Source organism: Carassius auratus, chromosome 6 (genome assembly GCF_003368295.1).
Source record: "Carassius auratus strain Wakin chromosome 6, ASM336829v1, whole genome shotgun sequence".
NCBI lineage: Eukaryota > Metazoa > Chordata > Actinopteri > Cypriniformes > Cyprinidae > Carassius > Carassius auratus.
The window spans coordinates 19961288-19982597 of record NC_039248.1 but is presented as its reverse complement, the minus strand read 5'-3'; the positions used below and the strand labels follow the sequence as shown (position 1 = coordinate 19982597).

Here is a 21310-nt window from a genome sequence, read left to right as displayed (position 1 = left end):
GAACTCACGTTTTCTTTGTCTTGTAACTGAAGGGCTCTCTTCACACTGTATAGAAAATTAGAGTTTATTAGAGAAGCCAAAAGGCTTACATCATTATGAGCAGTTATTGTCATTTTAGTAATTAACGCTTTAACAGTTTGGGGTTTGCTAATTTATCTGGATGACTCTACAAAAAGACACCAAATAGATATTCAGTACTTTATGTATGACTTACATTCATCCATTATCACATTGTACATTAGATGTGTGTTTTTAATTCAAATTACACTTGTACACATTCAAGTTCAATAGCTGTATTAAAATATAGCGGTTGCTAGATGATATTAATATTACGTGTGACAATTCTTGAACTAACGTTAGCTATATTAGGTTTATCTGTGAGTTATGATACTACAGTAGTACTGTAAAAACCCAAATCCATTAAGACTTAAATCCAGGGTGTGACATTGAAGTATTAAATATTTCTTAGAATTTGTCTTACGTGGAGGACCTTTGACGGGTAAAATGTTATTCATGTTATATAATGTAACGTATTTTGGCATTAATGCTGAACAGCATAATAGTAACGAAGGGTAAAATGAAAACATATATCGTTGAAATTATAGTATCTATCGCAATGTTGAAACAGTGTTATTAAATCAGAGAAAATGTGAGTCATGTGAATCGATACACTTACGGCATTTTAAATATGTATATTTTTCTTGTGGTGAAGTTGACAGGCGGTTTTGTAGTTTGGCGCGGTGCGTCAGTAATGTAGTCCCCCGGAAACACTTATCTGTGACCCTATTTCACTGGGAAATTTCATAATTAAATCAGAGTTAAAATGTATTTAGAATAAAGATGGAGTTGTCTGCCAAGATTATATCACACGCACACAGACACACACACAAACACACAAACACACATCTAATTAATAAATATTAAATGAGGAGCACTGAAAGCAGTTGTTTCCCGTTATCTCATTTTAACTGCGCACCGGGTTTGTTTACACACTGCAGCCATGGCAATCAGCCTCGACAGTCAACAACAACACTTACCATAAAATAGCCACAGACTCGCCTCTCTTGCTCACTGCTATTATCACGACATGCTTTGATATTTCGCTTTTAATATATTTTCATAATGAGGAAGAAAATTTTATTTGAAATGCAGTGCTGTTATTTGTCTGTGTGTTCAGATCCAGCTTGGCAAATATGACTTCTAAAGATCAGCTGTGCACCGGTCTCAACTCAAAATCTTTTAACGTTACCTGCACTTTGGTCATAATATAAAGACTAGATATTATTGATAATGTCAATACATGGGTAACACTATAACTAATCATAATTAGTTCATAATTCGGGGGGACGTTATAGATGTACATTTAAGTTACATTTAGTCATTTAGCAGACGCTTTTATCCAAAGCAACTTACATTGTAAATAATGCACATTCGAATAATATAAAGTATAATCTATATGAATACATAAGTGAAAGTGATATATTCCTTAATATGTTTGCTACTTAGCTAATGTCAGTGCAAAATATTATCGCTAGGTGAATAGTCAATGTATACAATGATTGTTAATCTTTGTTGTATTGTCTTTCAGTTCTTCAGCAAGCATGTAGAAATCCATCACAGAAAGCTTTAGACAAACATTGGCCTCCAGGAACCAAGAAGCTGGATTTTGATGACTTTTGTGAACCAGACCAGCTTGTGAGAATGTTCAAGAAAAAAGAGCTCAGCAGAATCCTTACTTCAGTAAGTGTTCAATTTGTTCAGTTCTCTCTTTACAACAATGTTCGACTGCTTTTAATCGTTTGTATTTTGATTTGTTTGTTTTAGTCTGGTGAATAAAATTTTACCTAAGGAAGTGGATGAAATCTTTTCCTTAGCAGATTTCAACAAAGATGGGAAGTTAGACTATGCAGAGGTATGATCACCAAGCATTTGGCTGAAAAAGGGTGGTTCGTAATGTAAATTGACAATTTATAGTATTAAATAGTTGAGTTGAATTAGCCAGCCTGCTGTTTAGTGCAGGCTTCTCGAGTCTACTGCAGAGCAGTGTCAGACCGCAGCACTGAAGAAGCTTGAGGCTGAAGCCAAACTGAAGAGGCAAAAGTTTGGCAACCAGTCGGACGGCTCCCTTCCATCTTCAGAGACACAGCCCAGAACAGCTGGAAAACACACAGAGGAAAGGTTTGATACTGGCTCTGCACACAAGCACAAAACGTAAAAGCACAATATATTATAGTGTAATATATTAGTAATTTATAAATCGACAGAATGCTTTTGCCTTCACTCTCTTTACTTTGGAGTGAGGAATTTAGAGTTTAGGTTGGGTTTGGTCTTAAAGGAATAGTTCACTTAGAAATTACAATTTACTGAACATTTACTCAACTCTCCGATCTTTCAAGATGTAGATGAGTTTTTATTAATCCGAACAGATTTGGAGAAATTTAGCATTACATCACTTGCTCACCACCAGTGGATCCCCTGCAGTGAATGGGTGCCATCAGAATTAGAGTTCAACCAGGTGATAAAAGTATCACAATAATCCACATGACTTCGGTCCAAGCTGCATTTTTGTAATGAACAAATCCATCACTAAGGCGTTTTAACTTTAAACCATCCCTCCTGGCCATAATAAAATTGTCAATCCCCTGTTTTCCTGTCACATCAAAATCCACCAGCATGTTTGTTTAGAACTGTTTTGGACTGTTTTTATTTGTAAGCAGTGCTTGATCTGTGCATATTCCTCAACTGATTAAGACCACTTTTTCACAGGAAAAATAAATATTATGCATAGAATGTATAGTTGTGTTTTAGCGGGACAGTAAATAAAAAAATGCTTTTCACTTCACAAGTTAATTGATGGACTGTTATTATCAGCTGTTTGGACTCTCGTTCTGACGGCACCCATTCCCTGCAGAGGATCCATTGGTGAGCGAGTGATGTACTTATGTACATGTTGGATAGCCTGATGGTGAGTACATTTTCAAGGTTTTTGTTGTTGTTTTTTTTCTTTTGGATGAATTGTTTCTTTAAAATGTAAATGTACAAGTCGGGTCGGGTTCAGTCGGCTCTGCTTTACAGGATGGATTTCATATTTGGGCGTACAAGAAAACAAACAAACAAATATGCAATTCTGTTTCCATTCCTCACACTGCAGTCTATTATATACTAAGTAATGATTAAGCTATTGATCTCCCCTCATGTGTGATGAAAAATCATTTGGATTTGTGCCATAATGTGAACTCAATAGAGGGTTTGCATAGGGAGGAGCTTTTAAAACCTTTTGTTTAAGGCAGCCATTAGTCATTATTATGATTAAGTGCAGGACTAGTGATAATCTGCTTTTGCTTTCGGGTGTTCAGTTTTAAACATTGTTTTAAAATGTGCAGTTCATTTGGTCATTTTCTTTTCTTGGATTTCTAAATGATGCTGCTGTTGTAATGAAGATAGTTTCTATTTTTGCGTATGACAGGCAGTCGCTCACCATCCAAGCCATCTTCAGCTCGCAGTCGTCGGTCATCTTTATCCACAGTCATCACCATGGGCGCTGGCGGCACTAAGAGTGGCAGACTGCTGGAGCCCAAATCTCTACAGGTGCCATGTGCATTGTGGGAGTGCCGGTTTCTTTTGGACTTTGCTTAAAATCTCCCTGATAGAACTCTTAGGAATAGTGGTTAAGGTTACACAATCAAAATAACATAAAAAAATATGTTTAAAATTAAATCACTGCTGTAAAACCCCATTCCAAAAAGTCAACCTAAAATAAAAATAAATAAATATATTTAATAAATAAAAATCATTTAATAAATAAAATAGAATTACTTTTTTTAAATAAAATAAAATAATGAAAAGGCTGAGTAATAATGGAATGAGCAATTAAGGAATAAATTGTTACGCAGCCATGTAACAATCACAAGTTTGCCTATCTCTAGGAACATTCGTTTTGCCTACAACCTAAACTTTATCTAAACTCAAGTACCTTTAGGGCATCCATACATTTGCTGTGTTTTTGTAGTATCGAAGGCCTTTGGAAGCAAATTTTCCACCTGGTCGATATGAGTGCAGCTCTGCTATCGATCTCCTTCCTTTTGTTTGCACTCTTTTTGACTTTAACCTCAGCTGGTTTGCTTTACCACAGAAAAATAATGACCAAACTCGTCAAAGCGAAGAGATTGGAAAAAACTAGATGCTCTTGGGTGAAGAAAGTTCTATCGCCTTAGTTCCAGCCTGTTGTATTACCTGGGCCAGGAGCTTGATAATTGGGTGGAGGGATTGGAAAGGGTCAGGTTGTGTGGTTTTATGGTGGCTCGCGGTCTGTGCGCGAGACTTTAAATTACAGAGGTTTCTGGGAGGTGACAGGGCAGTGTATTAGTCCAGCCGAGTGACCCATCTCCTTGGGACACTACATCAGGGCCTTTTAAAGTAGACACTTGCCTCGGGCGCTTTTCTTCATTTTGATTCGGGGTGGACAAACCACCCAAGTGTTATGATTTGATCCTTAACACGTTTCACAACCCAGCATAAATTCTGGGAGGAAATTGCTTTTGTTGAAGAAGTGTCATGTTTTTAGCACTCGGAAAAGAAGCATAAACCAATTCTAAACATTAAAAGGCCTCTGCGGCACCTGGGGACAAGGTTTATTACCCAAAACTACCCTCTGATGGGTCAGAAAGGAGGCTGTTTGACTCAGATTCTTTGATTACTTGATGATTTAGAGTATATTTGCTGTAACATTTTAGCTGGACCTAAACAACAGCAGTTAAAAGAGCAAAAAGACTTGCTTTAGACAAGAATTTATGGGTTTCCTCTGGCATTTTTACTTTTAATTACATTATTAGAGCATATAATATGAATTTCAAAGTTCTGTTTTGAAATTTAGGCCTATTCACAGATTATTTACATACTTGATGAAATATTTGATTTTGTTCCTTTCCACCCAGTTCTTTGATTGCCTTTGTTTTAACAAAGATGTAACACTAGCGCCACCCTGTGGTTGCATCTTCAACTTCCTCCAAAAACATTTCTTACTGGAATTCTGATACTGCAGTTGTCTAATGTTTCTGCTGTGTTGTACCTTTAACACCTATTTTACCAGGATTGGCATCATACTCTTATGAGAGGTTGTTTTTATCTGGAGGAAGATAGAACCATTGTTTCTCTTCAGTATCGCCTGATAATTCCAGAGACTACCAGCGTCTAGCTGAACATACGGCCCCTCACCTTAACCCGATTCCTGGTAAATATATTGTACATGGTGACCGAAGTTACTTAAGTAACACAGTTTGCATTTTTCAAAGTATCCAATTTAGGCAGATTGGTGAATTTTTGTAGTGGTCATTTTGACTGTATGTGTATGCCACAAAGAAGCCTTCTCTGTAGATGAGTGTGGACACAGATCTATATGTGGTAACGGGGAACGAGACCAAAGAAGATTTGAATTTGGTTTGCTTTACTGAGTTAAGGGATAAGGAGGTTGGTAAATGTTTCCATTTTCTATCTAAATATAATAGTATTTATATTATTGAATCCTAATGCCTGTTTGTATGTTGACATGATCTTTTAAGCAATGATTCTCAGGCATTCTCTGACACAAGTACATTTTCCATTTGACTTTGAATCATTTTATCTTTTTATTTTAATTGTTTATGTACCGTTCCACCTCAAGCTAAATGAATAAATATGAATGGAAGTGTAGATATAATTGGGCATTTCAAAAGGGTAACGGGTTTGGTTTGTAATGCTGATGTTTCTGCAAATATACAACACATGTACACTTTTCATACACGTTTCATGATCAGCAACTGTTTGTACAAAATCACGGTATAAAAGCATCCTACTGACAAATATAACAAATCATAAAATAACGCAATAAATAAGAGAAGTCCTGTCCAAAGAGTTTACTTCCTGAATGCAAGGGGAAATCATTATGGCAATATTAAAAAACAGAATGTTATGTCAGCTAACATTGGAAAATAAATGTAGAGAGAATAAAGACAAAAGGCTCTCTCTCTTTCTATATATGATATGTTTGGAAAAAAAATATCTGTATTAACTGTATTGTCTATATCAATAGTAAATGTTTGCATTAGCTATTCATTGTCAAAAAAATTTACAAATGTCTTTTTATAAAATAAATAAATAAATAAAAGAATTAAGTAGGAAATGTCTTAGAGTATAAAATATAAATATATTTTAGAATATACAAAGTTTAGCCTATATATTAAAATATTAAAATATCAAAATACTAAATTGAGAACTGCATCAAGGTAAAAACAAAGGTCGACTCAATGCAATTGTAACAAATTATTCAATTTTATAACAGTGTGTTTGTCCTGTGTGACTTCTGTGGAGAGGAGAGCTCAGTGCCGGCTCATATCTGCTCTTGCCCTTCACCTCTGGCTGCAGACTGATGAAGAGGACGAGGAAGACTTCCACTAAAACTGCTCAGGTAGTCAACAGCACCCAGTCTGGAGAGCTGGAGCAAACCAAAGAGTTCAAGTCAGTCAATTCTAATGTTAACTGATTTACAATGAGTTAAGGTAGAGGGCTGAATAAATGTTTGATTACTGAACTGAGGTTATTTTAGGTATCTAGGATAACATTATACTGAATTTATGCAAAGATACTGTACTGTTTTGTTCCACAGGGCGGCATTGTCGGACATCTTGAAGTGATTGATTTGGATGGCAGTGGTCTGCTGAGCCTAGAGGAGTACAACTTCTTTGAACAGAGAACCAGTGGAGAGAAATGTGATGAGGACGCCTGGGACATATGCCAAAGAGCTTATACAAACACACTGTAAATCAAACAGACACATTACATTTGGTAAAGGAAATCCAATACTTGTTTCTTACAAATTTTGGGATGCTTATTCTAAAAATAGTCCCTCTTTTGCTCTTGATGTGCATTTTCTAGCATAAATAGTAAGGCAAAGAAGTCCTGTATTATCCCTTAATAACCAGAAAGACTGATTCCAATTTTCCTCTTGTCAAGTTTTAACTATTTGTTCAATTCACAAATGATTGTCACATGTATGAAATTAAATAAGAATTATGGCCAGTTATAGAAGAAAATGCAGACATTTCCCAGAAGATTTACATATTAAAAAATAAATAAATAAAAATAAGATTTTGTGGGGGAAAAAAGCTTATTTATTTATAAATCTGTGTTTATGTACAGTTCTTTGACAATAAATGGTGTATTTGAAGATATTTTCTGATGCAGTTGAATCATTATTGACAAGTAAATATATTTGGTTGTTTGTGATAAAGTCTTCAGTAATGTTTCATTTTTCTGTATTTTTGTAATAAAAAGGTTGATCCCAGATCTTGAACGAGTGATATCCAATCTAGTCTAATGCATTACTATAACAGTGTTTGCTCTGCTGTACAGAGGTCTATCACGTCAAAAGCAGAGGCCAGATCTCTCAAAGGTCATGAGAATGTCTTGATTTATACATACAAAGGAGAGAGCAGAATTTAATCAGTCATTGCCAATAAGGTATGTTGATTAATGTTTTATGTCACTTAGCTGTTAAAGAGCCAACTCTTTCCAAAATGCCTTTGTTGGCCTCACTTTAGCACTTCTGGTACTTAACATTCACTGGGAATAAAACAAAGTAACTGGAATGCTTGATAGAAAGGAACCCTGGCCATGAGTAGAATTTCAATATCCTGATTTGCCATTATATTGGCAAAGTCAGCTGAAGACCACTCCAAAAGAGAGAGGGGAATTAGATCTGCTAACAGGACTTGAGATTTTGCCAGTCAGTGGAAATAATGATCTGAAATATACACTAATGTTTGGGGTTTCGTTACTGTTTTTTTATTTTAATTTTTTATGTTTCTAAAGAGGACTCTCGTGCTTACTAAGGCTGCCTTTAATTGATCAAAAATACAGTAATATTGTGAAATATTGTTACAATTTGTTCAATAATTAATTTCTATCTTTATATATTTTAAAATGTATTTTATTCCGGTGATGGCAAAGCTGGATTTTCACCATCCATTACTCTGGTCTTCAGTGTCACATGATCCTTGATCCATGAAATAATTCTAATATGATGATTTGCTGCTCAAGAAACATTTCTTATTAATATCAGTGTTGAAAAAGGTCAAAAGAACAGCATTTTTTTGAAGTCGAAAATATTTTTATTTTTTTGCAATTTAATGCATACTTCCTGAATAAAGGTACTTCTTTTTTTTTTTTTTCAAACATATTTTTTTACTGATCCCAAATGTTTGAATGTTAGTGTTCACATTTCCTATTGCATTGTTGTTAATGAATTATTATGAAACATAATATAAAGTTTTCTTTTCACCTTTTGTTCCTGTCACTTTTAATGCCGTAGTCCAATCAGAAGATAACGGTGCACATCAACAATGAACAAAGCAAGAACTGTGTGAGCAGCAGGGGCTTGAGTGTGTTTTCTCTGGAGGTTCCTGCTAGGACTAAAATGGTGAGATACACCATTTTCACTCACAAATAGAGACCAGTTCCCTCTGTAGATGCAGAATGAGGTGCATTTCATGCTCTATTTCCCATTCTCAATTAGAACTAATAAAAGAACCCAACTAGAGCAAGGCTAGTTGCACATAACAGACAATAATATTTACACTTATGATACATTTCTTTAACAATTGTGCACTTTTTTTGGTCTCTGTTCAGGTGTGTCAGCACATCATGGCTTTAAATGATCACAGGGAGTGGACTTACAACTGTGTTGAGACCATTATAGTTTGTAAATCCCTCAGTAAAGGTAGGAATTTATTATGAGACAACAAATAATGTAGTGCTATTTTGTAATATTTGTGTAATTTGTTTAGCTACAGTGACCATTGTAAACATGTTTTATAACAGCTTTCAAAAGTTATCATGTTTGTTTGTTTTTGCTGTTTCTGTAAGCATTATTAATGTTATTACAGTACATTCATGATATAAATTTTTTATATTGTAAATAAAGCAATTATTTTAAATAGTTATTTTGAATATTATCAGTTCATTATTTTTTATTTGTTTGTTATTTAAATTATAAGTTATTTTAAAGTTCACACAATGATTTCATATCTTTTCTCTAGACAGTTTTTGTGGATTTTTTTTTCTTTCTGTACATTCTCCACAATCCATAATGTGAGGTAACCAAGTACATTACATGTTATATCAGTTTGGTTTGCTATGAAACAATTCCTATGTAACAATTTAACTTCAGCAATATAAACTCACCTAAAGGATTATTGGGAACACCTGTTCAATTTCTCATTAATGCAATTATCTAATCAACCAATCACATGGCAGTTGCTTCAATGCATTTAGGGGTGTGGTCCTGGTCAAGACAATCTCCTGAACTCCAAACTGAATGTCAGAATGGGAAAGAAAGGTGATTTAAGCAATTTTGAGCGTGGCATGGTTGTTTGTGCCAGACGGGCACTGAGTAGGCTAATTCACAATCTGAGTAGGCTATTTCACAATCTGCTCAGTTACTGGGATTTTCACGCACAACCATTTCTAGGGTTTACAAAGAATGGTGTGAAAAGGGAGAAACATACAATATGCGGCAATCCTATGGCTGAAAATGCCTTGTTAATGATAGAGGTCAGAAGAGAATGGGCCGACTGATTCAAGCTGATAGAAGAGCAGCTTTGACTGAAATAACCCCTCGTCACAACCGAGGTATGCAGCAAAGCATTTGTGAAGCCACAACACACACAACCTTGAGGCGGATGAGCTTCTACAGCAGAAGACCCCACCGGGTACCACTCATCTTCACTACAAATAAGAAAAAGAGGCTACAATTTGCACGAGCTCACTAAAATTGGACAGTTGAAGACTGTAAAAATGTTGCCTGGTCTGATGAGTCTTGATTTCTGTTTTCTGACATTCAGATGGTAGAGTCAGAATTTAGCATAAACAGAATGAGAACATGGATCCATCATGCCTTGTTACCACTGTGCAGGCTGCTGGTGGTGGTGTAATGGTGTGGGGGATGTTTTCTTGGAACACTTTAGGCCCCTCGGTGCCAATTGGTCATCGTTTAAATGCCACAGCCTACCTGAGCATTGTTTCTGACCATGTCCATCCCTTCATGACCACCATGTACCCATCCTCTGATGACTACTTCCAGCTGGATAATGCACCATGTCACAAAGCTCGAATCGTTTTCATATTGGCCCCCACAGTCACCAGATCTCAACCCAATAGAGCATCTTTGGGATGTGGTGGAACGGGAGCTTCGTGCCCTGGATGTGCATCCCACAAATCTCCATCAACTGCAAGATGCTATCCTATCAATGTGGGCCAACATTTCTAAAGAATGCTTTCAGCACCTTGTTGAATCAATGCCACGTAGAATTAAGGCAGTTCTGAAGGCGAAAGTGGGTCAAACACCATATTAGTATTAGCACCACATGTAGGTTTAAGCTTCTATTTATAACTTTCAGTCAATTATTTTGCCCTTTGACTTTCACTACTGTAACTGTAGAACAAGACCCTAAAGGTCACATGACATGTGAGGAGTATTTAATCTCCATCTCTCTAACCAACAAAGTAAACTTCTCTTAAAACTTTTCGTTCAATATGTAGCCTATGTATTATTTAGTTTTGTTAGAGATTTTTGTATTTATATTTTTTTTTTTCTTGCATTCGACACACAGTTCCAGCTTGACTTTTAACCTGTATTTTGTAGAGAAACCTGCAATATCATGACAACATGCGAACCTTACATCAATGTAAACTTTGTTCTGCTTTGAATGAATTCTGGGTGAAACTTGATGTAATAGACAAACAAAACTCTGATCAAGAGTGCCAGCTTTCCAAAAATGTACTTTCACAGGGCCCATAAATTTTCACCCATTAGACCATTTGGTGGTTATGTGTACTTTACAACTAAAAGCTTAAATGTTCATTTTGATTTTAGGATTCAATAATATAAAATCAAATGTACATTTGATTTTACCTTGATAAATATTGAGATTCCGTGCAGACATAATAACGATGAATCACTTGATGATCTACAACCCCTCTGATGTTCAAATATTGCTTGTTTGCTTAGCTTTTCATATGATACAAGATACATTTAGAGCATAAAACATAGTTTTATGATTTACTTGTTTTGGGGTTTTGTACACTCTGGTATTATTAGACATGCTCAACTGTCTCTTTAAATGCTACGTGGTGGTGAATAGACACATCTCGCTTAGTCTCGCGTAGCCAGACCTTCAGTGGGCGTGACGTCCGAGGCCGAGAGAGACTACTCCCGCTGGTCACTTGGTTAGTGACAGGCGCTCACTGCTGCTGCAACATGGTCAAAATTACTGTTATTAAGACCAAACCGTACACCGACCAAAAACCCGGAACCAGCGGTTTGAGAAAGAGGGTGACTGTATTCCAGCAGAACCCGCATTATGCGGAGAATTTTATCCAGAGTATTATTTCCATCGTTGACCCTGCTGACAGGCAGGAGGGCACCCTGGTAGTGGGAGGAGATGGACGCTTCTTCATGAAAGACGCTATTCAGCTGATCGTCCAGATTGCTGCTGCTAATGGGGTTAGTAGGCTACTGGCCGCCGATTTCTACGCGTAATTGAATGCAGAAGTAACGTGTATGAAAAGTTATTTCCTTAAATAGGAACGGGTGGTTCTGTCCAGAGTCATGACACATTCAAATGTATTGCAAAAGAGGTTAAGGTTAACTGTTACTTCAGTTGCAACTGTGCTCTGCCATGCATGCTTTCAAAACTCGATGGAACAAACAGCAAGGTTACATTTTTGGAGTTTCATTTCAAAGCTTTTCAAAATACATTGCATACACATTAACGTTACATAATAATTGTCGCAGGGGAATAATCATGTCCACGTTGTTCATGATTGATCAATTCGTAAACTATTCATTCTAATAAGTCGGATCTTTTTAATGAATCGGTTTGCAAAACCTTTCTGAACCAGCGATTTGTATGCAAATCGTACTGAATCAGTCTGTGAGGTTCTCTAGTGAATAGACCGATTCAATATACAGCCAATTTTACTTTGTTGATGAAACAGAATTAACAAAAACGCAATACTATAACTTCATTTATTATTATTATTATTAATATTATTGTTATGAATGCAAACAATACATATATGACATCACTGATATACAAATTTGTGTAGAGTTCACAACATGTATCAACAATATGTCACTATAACTTCATTTGCTTTATGCCAGGGATGAATAGATGACGTAAATGCTGCGGCGTTACCTTTTTTTGTACTGTCTGTGGGCGTGACCGGGCGTGACGTAATTAATCGCAGAATCTCTTTTTCTGATTCTTTAAATCAAGCTGTTAAAAAAATCGATCATAAATGAATCGGACTGGGTGCAAACGAGCTTCGTGATCTTTCAAGCTGAACTGTTTTGAGACTCAAAGACCCAAAAGCAGGAGCTAATGCGTTTTGACAACAACCTGTCTCATCATGTTGCAGAGCGCATTTAATTTAGAAAGTGAAAAACTGAGCGTTTTGTAAGGCAGTGAGGATTTCTTTAACAAGCAGTCTTGTAGCGACCATAATGTGGAGGAGGCGTGCCTTCAGGAGGCGTGTCTACAAGACATCAGTGCTGTATTGAGTGAAAACACACACTAGGTCTTTATTCTATGAATATGCACTAGCCATGTCCTGTCAATTGCAATGCAGTGTTGTGTAACAGTCCATAGATTCAAGATTCAAGTAGCTTTATTGGCATGGTAAAAAGTATCTTTACATTGCCAAAGCATAGAAAGATTTAAATAAAATAGGACCACAAATATACATAAGAATAGAAGTATGTAGCATATAGTGTCTATATATCTGAATACAGTAAAACGAAAGTACTAATAACAATTCTAATAAAGATACAGTAGAAGGACTGGATCCCGTCACATCAGTTTATGTGTGTTGTACCGTGTTTTCTTCCAGATATGATTTGTGGTTCTGTTCTGCTGCTTGTCCTTTTATCATGGCAGGACTTGATGTACCTTGCAGCTGGGTTGGAGCTTCTTGAGGTTTCTCCCAGAATGTATGGCAGTTTGTCCTTTTGTTGTATCTGGTTGTATCTTTGTGTTTGTTTGTGAATTGAGGGAAGAAAGTTTCCATAATTTGTGCATAATTAGGACAAGTTTTTAAAAAGTGCAGTTCTGTTTTCACTTCATGTACTTAGTCTGTATTGGGTGTTTGTCCCATTTGGTGAAGTCTTGGTTTGTGCACCCCAGACCTCACATCCATAAAGTGTGATTGATTCTATAACTGATTATTTTTAGCCAGATTCCAATTGTCAAGTTTTATATTTTTCTTGATTGCGTAAAAAGCTCTTTGTGCCCTGTCTCTCAGGTCGTTCACAGTCTTGTTTAAGTTTCCTGTTTTACTGATGTTTATTCCGAGGTATGTGTAATTTTTAGTGTTCTAAGGGCATGTTGTTTAATTTGAAACCGTGATGTTGGTTTTCGTGACTGGCCCTTTTTTGGAATATCATAATTTGAGTCTTTTTAAGGTTAACTGACAAGGCCCATGTCTGACAGAAGGTGTGCAGGAGGTCCAGGTGCTGCTGTAGACCCTCTTTTGTGGGTGACAGCAGCACTAGATCATCCACAAACAGAAGACATTTAACTTCAGTGTCTAGTAGAGTAAGACCTGTAAATCACAAGAAAACACATCAATAGGGTTAATGTGATGTAAACATTGAACTGAATGGCAAAGTCAGGGTTGTTGTCTCTTATGGTTCAGAGTTTATGAGTGTATTTCTTAACATACCCTTAAATATGAGTTTTTATTTTAAATTATGTTTATCATGAGTTGATCATCACTTGTCTCGTCCATGTTGTCTCAGATTGGCAGGCTGGTCATTGGTCAGAATGGGATTATGTCAACACCTGCTGTTTCCTGCATGATTCGAAAAATCAAAGCCGTTGGGGGTATCATCCTGACAGCCAGTCACAACCCTGGCGGCCCCAATGGAGACTTCGGCATCAAGTACAACATATCAAGTGGAGGTTAGAGATGCATGCATGAATTAGTAATTAGTAATGAAGGATTAAACACTGTACTGAACTGGGATTCGGGTTGTCTTTCCCAGGTCCTGCACCAGAGGGCATCACAGACAAAATCTTTCAGATCAGCAAGAGCCTCCAGGAATATCACATCTGCCCTGAGCTCAAGGTGGACCTCTCAACCATTGGCAAGCAGACCTTTGAGGTCGACACGTTCAAGCCCTTTACTGGTACCATTTTTAAATTGTACTATTTGCCAGTTACAGTACATAAAATTATTTTCAGGTCATATTTGATTAATGTGTCTACAGTATGGTTAACAGTCTTGTCTCTTTTGCAGTTGAAATTGTGGACTCAGTAGAATCCTATGCAGAGATGCTGAGAGATATCTTTGATTTTGCTGCTCTGAAAGAATTGCTCTCAGGACCCAATCATATCAAGGTTCGGCTTGATGCAATGCATGGAGGTATGGATTTTATTCCCACAAAAACATGCATAAGTCCTCTGAAACAACAGTTACATAAATGGTATACAAAGCAACTGAAGATTAACTCTTTCTGTGTTCTTCACACTAGTAATGGGTCCGTATGTAAAGAAGATTGTGTGTGAAGAGCTTGGCTCGCCTGCTAACTCTGCTGTTAACTGTGTCCCCTCTGAGGACTTCGGGGGACACCATCCCGACCCTAACTTAACATATGCTGCTGACCTGGTCAACACTATGAAGGGAGGTGAATATGACTTTGGAGCAGCTTTTGATGGTGACGGCGTAAGTCTAAAAGTTTATATCTGAAGTTTATAACCACATACACACTGCTGTTCAAAGTTAGGGGTTACTCAGATTTTTTTAAATATTTGCAACAAATTCTCTTCTGCTCACCAATACTGTATTTATTTTATTAAAAAACAGTGAAAACCACAATATTGGGAAATATTGAAACAATTTAAAATAACTGTTTTCTATTTTAATATCTTTGAAAAATGTTTTTTTTTCCTTGATGGCAAAGCTGAATATTAAGTAGCCTTTACTCCAGTCTTCCTTCCAGTCACATAATGCTTTGGAAATCATTAAAATAGGCTTATATGTATGTATGTATGTGTGTATACGTTTATGTACAAAGAAAAAAAAATCAGGATTCACTGATGTATACAGGTGCATCTCCATAAATTAGAATGTTGTGGAAAAGTTAATTTATTTCAGTAGTTCAACTCAAATTGTGAAACGATTTAAATAAATTCAGTGCACACAGACTTAAGTAGTTTAAGTATGTGGTTCTTTTAATTGTGATGTTGGCTCACATTTAACAAAAACCCACCAGTTCTCAACAAATTAGAATACTGTGACATTCCAATCAGCTAATCAATTCAAAACACCTGCAAAGGTTTCCTGATCTTTCAAAATGGTCTTTAAGTTTGGTCCACTAGGCTACACAATCATGGGTAAGACTGCTGATCTGACAGTTGTCCAGAAGACAGTCATTGACACCTTTCACAAGAAGGGTAAGCCAAAAATATTCATTGCCAAAGAAGCTGGCTGTTCCCAGAGTGCTGTATCCAAGCATGTTAATAGAAAGTTGAATGGAAGAAAAAAATGCACAACCAAGAGAATGGTAGCCTTATGAGGATTGTCAAGCAAATCGATTCAAGAATTTGAGTGAACTTCACAAGGAATGGACTGAGGCTGGGGTCAAGGCTTCAAGTGCCACCACACACAGATGTGTCAAGGAATTTGCTGAACCACAGACAAGAGGCGCCTTACCTGGGCCAAGGAGACAAAGAACTAGACTGTTGCCAAGTGGTCCAAAGTCCTCTTTAAAGATGAGAGCAAGTTTTGTATTTCATTTGGAAACCAAGGTCCTAGAGTCTGGAGGAAGGGTGGAGAAGCTCATAGCCCAAGTTGCTTGAAGTCCAGTGTTAAGTTTCCACAGTCTGTGATGATTTGGGGTTCAATGTCTTCTGCTGGTTTTGGTCCATTGTGTTTTTTGAAAACCAAAGTAACTCCACCCGTTTACCAATACATTTTGGAGCACTTCATGCTTCCTTCTGCTGACCAGCTCTTTGAAGAAGCTGATTTCATTTTCCAATAGGATTTGGCACCTGCCCACACTGCCAAAAGCACCAAAAGTTGGTTAAATGACCATGGTGTTGGTGTGCTTGACTGGCCAGCAAACTCACCAGAACTGAACTCCATAGAGAATTTATGAGCTATTGTCAAGAGGAAAATGAGAAACAAGGGACCAAAAAATGCAGATGAGCTGAAGGCCACTGTCAAAGAAAGCTGGGCTTCCATACCACCTCATCAGTGCCACAAACTGATCACCTCCATGCCACGCTGAATTGAGGCAGTAATTAAAGCAAAAGGAGACCCTACCAAGTAGGGCTGCACGATATTGGGAAAAAATGACATTGCGATATTTTATTTTTCTGCGATATATATTGCAATATTTTTTCTTACAAACCAAAATGGGGTGAGCACACTTACATTCTCATTTTAAATGATTTAAACATCGACATCATCGTGTCAATTGATTAATATGCGGGAGGGAGAGAGAGCAAGACAGCGCTCATGTTGTTTGAAGACAGCTCTCTCTCTCTCTCTCTCTCTCTCTCTCTCTCTCTCTCTCTCTCTCTGTCTCTCTGCCCTGTTAAACTTGCATGTGTTTTTCAGTCCTGTCAATGATAAACTTTCACTCTATGATGGTTAAGCTGTGCAATTAATCCGCGAATCACATTCGTCAAGGGCGCAGCTGGTCCGTACAGTTAATGAATAACGGATCAACTACGACAGCCTAAATCGCACATCCTGCGATGTGACTATTGTGGATTCGTACATCGCGATATCGATGCTTTAACGACACATCGTGCAGCCCTACAGTTAATGCATAACAGATCAACGACGACAGCCTACATCACACATCCTGCGATGTAACTATCATGGATTCGTACATCGCGATATCGATGCTTAAACAACACATCGTGCAGCCCTACCAAGTATTGAGTACATGTACAGTAAATGAACATACTTTCCAGAAAGCAAACAATTCACTAAATTTTTTTTATTGGTCTTATGAAGTATTCTAATTTGTTGTGATAGTAAATTGGTGGGGTTTTGTTAAATGTGAGCCATCACAATTAAAAGAACCAAAGACATAAACTACTTCCGTCTGTGTGCATTGAATTTATTAATTACAAGAGTTTCACAATTTGAGTTGAATTACTGAAATTAACTTTTCCACAAAATTTTAATTTACTGAGATGCACCGTTATAGCGTTCAAAAGAACACCATTTATTTTAAATTGAAATCTTTCGTGACATTATAAATGTCTTTACTGTCAGTTTTGATCAATTTAATGCATTCTTGCTGAATAAAAGTATTTGAAAAACTGCTTCCAAACATTTCAACAGTACTTGTGCTTTCAATTATGCAATTAAAATCAGCCAAGAAATTAAACCTCATTATCATAGTTCCCTTCTTGCTGTTCTATTTGCAGGATCGTAACATGGTTCTGGGTAAGCATGGATTCTTCGTAAACCCCTCAGACTCTGTGGCAGTCATCGGTGCCAACATTAAATCCATTCCTTATTTCCAGAAGACTGGGGTGAAGGGTCTGGCTCGCAGTATGCCCACCAGCGGGGCTTTGGACAAGTATGATCATCTAAGCTCACTTATATTTTATGATTTAGCCATATGTTTAACCATATCAATAAGTGTAGCAAGTGTGCACTACACACTCCATAGCATCTCATAAACTTTAGAGCAATATCTCATTTTTTTTTTTTTTTTGTCATACAGGGTTGCCAAAGCTTTGAAGATGCCACTTTATGAGTCTCCCACAGGCTGGAAATTCTTTGGAAACTTGATGGATGCTGGCAGTTTATCCCTCTGTGGTGAAGAAAGCTTTGGTACTGGTGAGTAGCTATGAAACCATTGGTGTTATTCAGTCAAATAGGATATTTTAAGTCGCTATTAACCTGCTTATAGGTTTTATGCTTAAAAGCATTTTTTTATGTATTAAAATTAGTGGTTAAATATTTAACACAGTCAAACCAAAATTAATCAGACACCAGATTTTTTTTATGTATTTTTTTTACTAGTGGATGCAGGACACTATAATTCATAAATGTAAGTGAGTATAGCAAAATAAAGTGAACTGCGACGTATTATACCAAAAAATACTTCATACAGTGGACTACAAGTAAAATTTGGGATCAGAATTATTCAGATACTTTGACCTGACCTTGTTTTGCTTTTTCTTTTTTCTTTTTGTCTTCTACACCACACAGTGAAAAATTAAGCATTGCTTGGCAATTGTTTGGCCTAAATTGGCATGATCTAATTGTGCACTTAAATTTTTATCTGTGAAAAATACAAACATTTTTAGTTTATATCAAAGAGATAGTGAACAATGAACATTCTGTCAGTAATTTCTCACCCTCATGTCGTTTGAACCCTATAAAACCTATGTTCATCTTCAGAACACAAATTAAGATATTTTTGATGAAATCCAAGAGCTTTCTGATCCTGCATAGACAGGATACAAGGCCCAGAAAGTTAGTAAGGACATTGTTAAAATAGCCCAAGTGACACCAGTTTGTACAACTGTAATTATATGAAGCTATGAGAATACTCTTTGTGTGCAAAGAAAACAAAAATACATAACGACTTCATTCAACAATTCTTCTCTTTATGAAGCTAATAAAGTTATAAATTAGTTTTTCATCACCACTTACATGATGTTTTCATAGTAAGTCAAGCTCTTTCATCACAAAATATGAAAGAAAGCTTGATTTCTCATGAGACGACCTTATGAAGTCCTGTTTTTTGGTAGGTTCTGATCACATCCGGGAGAAGGATGGTCTGTGGGCAGTTCTCGCATGGCTCTCAATCCTGGCCACTCGCAAGCAGAGCGTGGAGGACATCATGAAAGAGCACTGGCAGAGGTTTGGAAGGAACTTCTTCACAAGGTAACCGCACTAAAGCGACATGCTGATCTCTGTTGCTTGCCTGCCCTCTGCTGGTAGACTTGTGGAAGTCACCAGACTTTGTCCCAAATCTCTGTTTCAGGTATGACTATGAAGAGGTGGACTCAGATGCTGCGAATAAGATGATTGATCACTTACAGACGACTATGTTTGATAAAGCCTTTATTGGGCAGAAGTTCTCCTCAGGGGATAAAACATATGAAGTGGAGAAGGCTGATAACTTTGAGTACACGGACCCTGTCGATGGCAGTGTTTCAAAAGGACAGGTGAGTCAGGCGTACAGAAAAATGTAATAATAGTGTAACATAATAGAATTAAAAATACATGATTAATGCTCATATGGTCAGCCCATTGCATAATTATTTTTTTAATTAGCTCTCCTGTAGATTTCAGGTCACTTAGATGTTATGATGTGCGTTTGTTCATATCTATAATTAGAACTAGAATTCGATTTTTTTTTAATTTTTATTAATGTTTATTTACTCAAATAAAAATATTTGATCAAAAATACATTGTGATAATTTCACTTTACCACTTATTTAAAGAGCTATTTCTTTATGTAATTTATTCCTGTTATGGCAAAGCTGATTTTAATCCAGTCTTCAGTGTCACGTGATCATTCTAATATGTGATTTTTTTAAACAGTCATGCATTTCGGAAACATTATTCAGAAGTCAACTGTTTCTACTCAAAAAATAAAATATTTCATATATTTTATCCCTTTATATGACTGCTGATTGTCTGTTCTTGTAAACATCAAATACTGAAATGACATCGATATGTAGATATTCGTTGATATGATTTCGGTGATGAAATTACTGATAATCTTCATTACTGTTGTTGAAAGAATAGCCTCATCATGACCTTTGTGTTCGAGCTCACGAAAACCCCATCCAAACGAACAGTCTTGGAAGCGTTTAATCTAAACACCTTTCTCCGTTTCATAGAAATGTGTGCATGCTTTCCAAAACACAGTACTGTGTATTGGCCATCATCCCCGTTTCCTGTCTTCATGCTTCTTTAGGGGTTGAGGATCATCTTCACTGATGGCTCACGTATCATCTTCCGTCTCAGCGGGACAGGCAGTGCTGGGGCAACCATCAGGCTTTACATTGACAGCTATGAGGAAGACTCTCAGAAAATCTATCATGATCCACAGGTAAACCGGTCAAAATATGTTCACCCACCACAGTATCATTTTACATAAAATGTTATATCTTTATTTATTTTTATGTATTTATTTTCGATTTTTTTTTTAAGTAAATCTGTTGTAGCTGTAGTAGTAATCAATTTTGACATGCTCATCCCTACACATATTGTTAAAGATCCAATTCACTCAATTGTATCTGCTTGAACTGGATCACAAGAGTATTAATCTGTCTTAAAGAATCAACTTCAGAAACGCTTGTGATGACGTTTTAGTTCCAGCAGTTCTTTTCATCTTGAGTTTTGAGTCTTGAATTACTATAGAAGAAAAGGATTCTCATTTTAACTACAAAACAGTGCATTTGGACCGTCTGTTTTCATTTAGTGTAAATCAAAGTCCCTATTGTATTTCTCTCATTTTGTGGGCTCCCTTATAGCGCACTTGTAACATTTCTATCCTCGTTTAGATTATTAACATTGTCTCAACAGGTCATGCTGGCTCCTCTGGTGGACATTGCCTTGAGGATCTCTCAGCTACAGGAAAAGACGGGCCGCACCGCTCCAACTGTGATCACATAATTATCCTAGAGCCCATATTCACCTGATCCAGACTAGCAGCAATGCCTTGATTTACCATTTCATACCCCAGTCATTATGTGTTCAGTGTATCCTCTAGAAAGTCTCACATTTCTAGTGTTCCACATGCACAATCAAAGATTTATATCTATCTATATAAATAGAGATTATAAAATAAAAGGCTATACAATTAATAGCTTGTGATTTGTTCTTCAGGAATTCATGCTTTTTTCCATGCACTTTGATTTGTCACTGGGACTAAAGCGCTTAACTTTTCTCTGTGTCTGCTAGATCTATCATATTTGGATTCTAAAAACAACAGCTATGTTTTATTCATATACACAGTTCGTCTTTCATTTGAGGCTTAAAGCGGTAACTATTACGCTACAGTGTGTTATTAGTGGATAAAGAATCCTAAAGGCAGGAAACCTGCATAAAATATATTCTGCCTTTAAATTAGCACCGCAAATAGCACAAGTGTCTTTCAGTGGGAGCTGACACTGAAAAGTTCAGATTACCATCATTTCAATTATTTTTTGAAGAGTCTTCTGTGTAACCTAAATCTGGGTGATGGCATCTGGTCAAAATAAAAGCCTTTAACAAAGAATTATTACCA

General features: G+C 36.7%; 1 protein-coding gene and 1 pseudogene across 1 annotated transcript; both read left to right on the top strand.

Moving 5' to 3' along the window:
- Positions 1–1000: 1000 nt before the first annotated feature.
- LOC113105175 (EF-hand calcium-binding domain-containing protein 7-like) lies at positions 1001–8769 on the top strand (annotated as a pseudogene).
- A 2442-nt stretch (positions 8770–11211) lies between these two features.
- Positions 11212–21301, top strand: LOC113100132 (phosphoglucomutase-1-like). The gene is made up of 11 exons (XM_026264998.1): positions 11212–11536; positions 13832–13994; positions 14078–14221; positions 14332–14457; positions 14567–14757; positions 17481–17635; positions 17783–17898; positions 18819–18954; positions 19055–19238; positions 19997–20131; positions 20608–21301. Exons 1-11 carry the CDS (start codon positions 11291–11293, stop codon positions 20695–20697), a joined length of 1686 nt encoding a protein of 561 aa, XP_026120783.1. The 5' UTR covers positions 11212–11290; the 3' UTR covers positions 20698–21301.
- The last annotated feature ends 9 nt before the right edge of the window (positions 21302–21310 follow it).

Bases quoted from the DNA above. Each gene is read 5' to 3' on its own strand.
- LOC113100132 (XM_026264998.1), top strand. From the start codon at position 11,291: ATGGTCAAAATTACTGTTATTAAGACCAAACCGTACACCGACCAAAAA. The intron at 11,537-13,831 runs GTTAGTAGGCTA...ATGTTGTCTCAG, and splicing joins AGATTGCTGCTGCTAATGGG to ATTGGCAGGCTGGTCATTGG. The intron at 13,995-14,077 runs GTTAGAGATGCA...TGTCTTTCCCAG, and splicing joins GTACAACATATCAAGTGGAG to GTCCTGCACCAGAGGGCATC.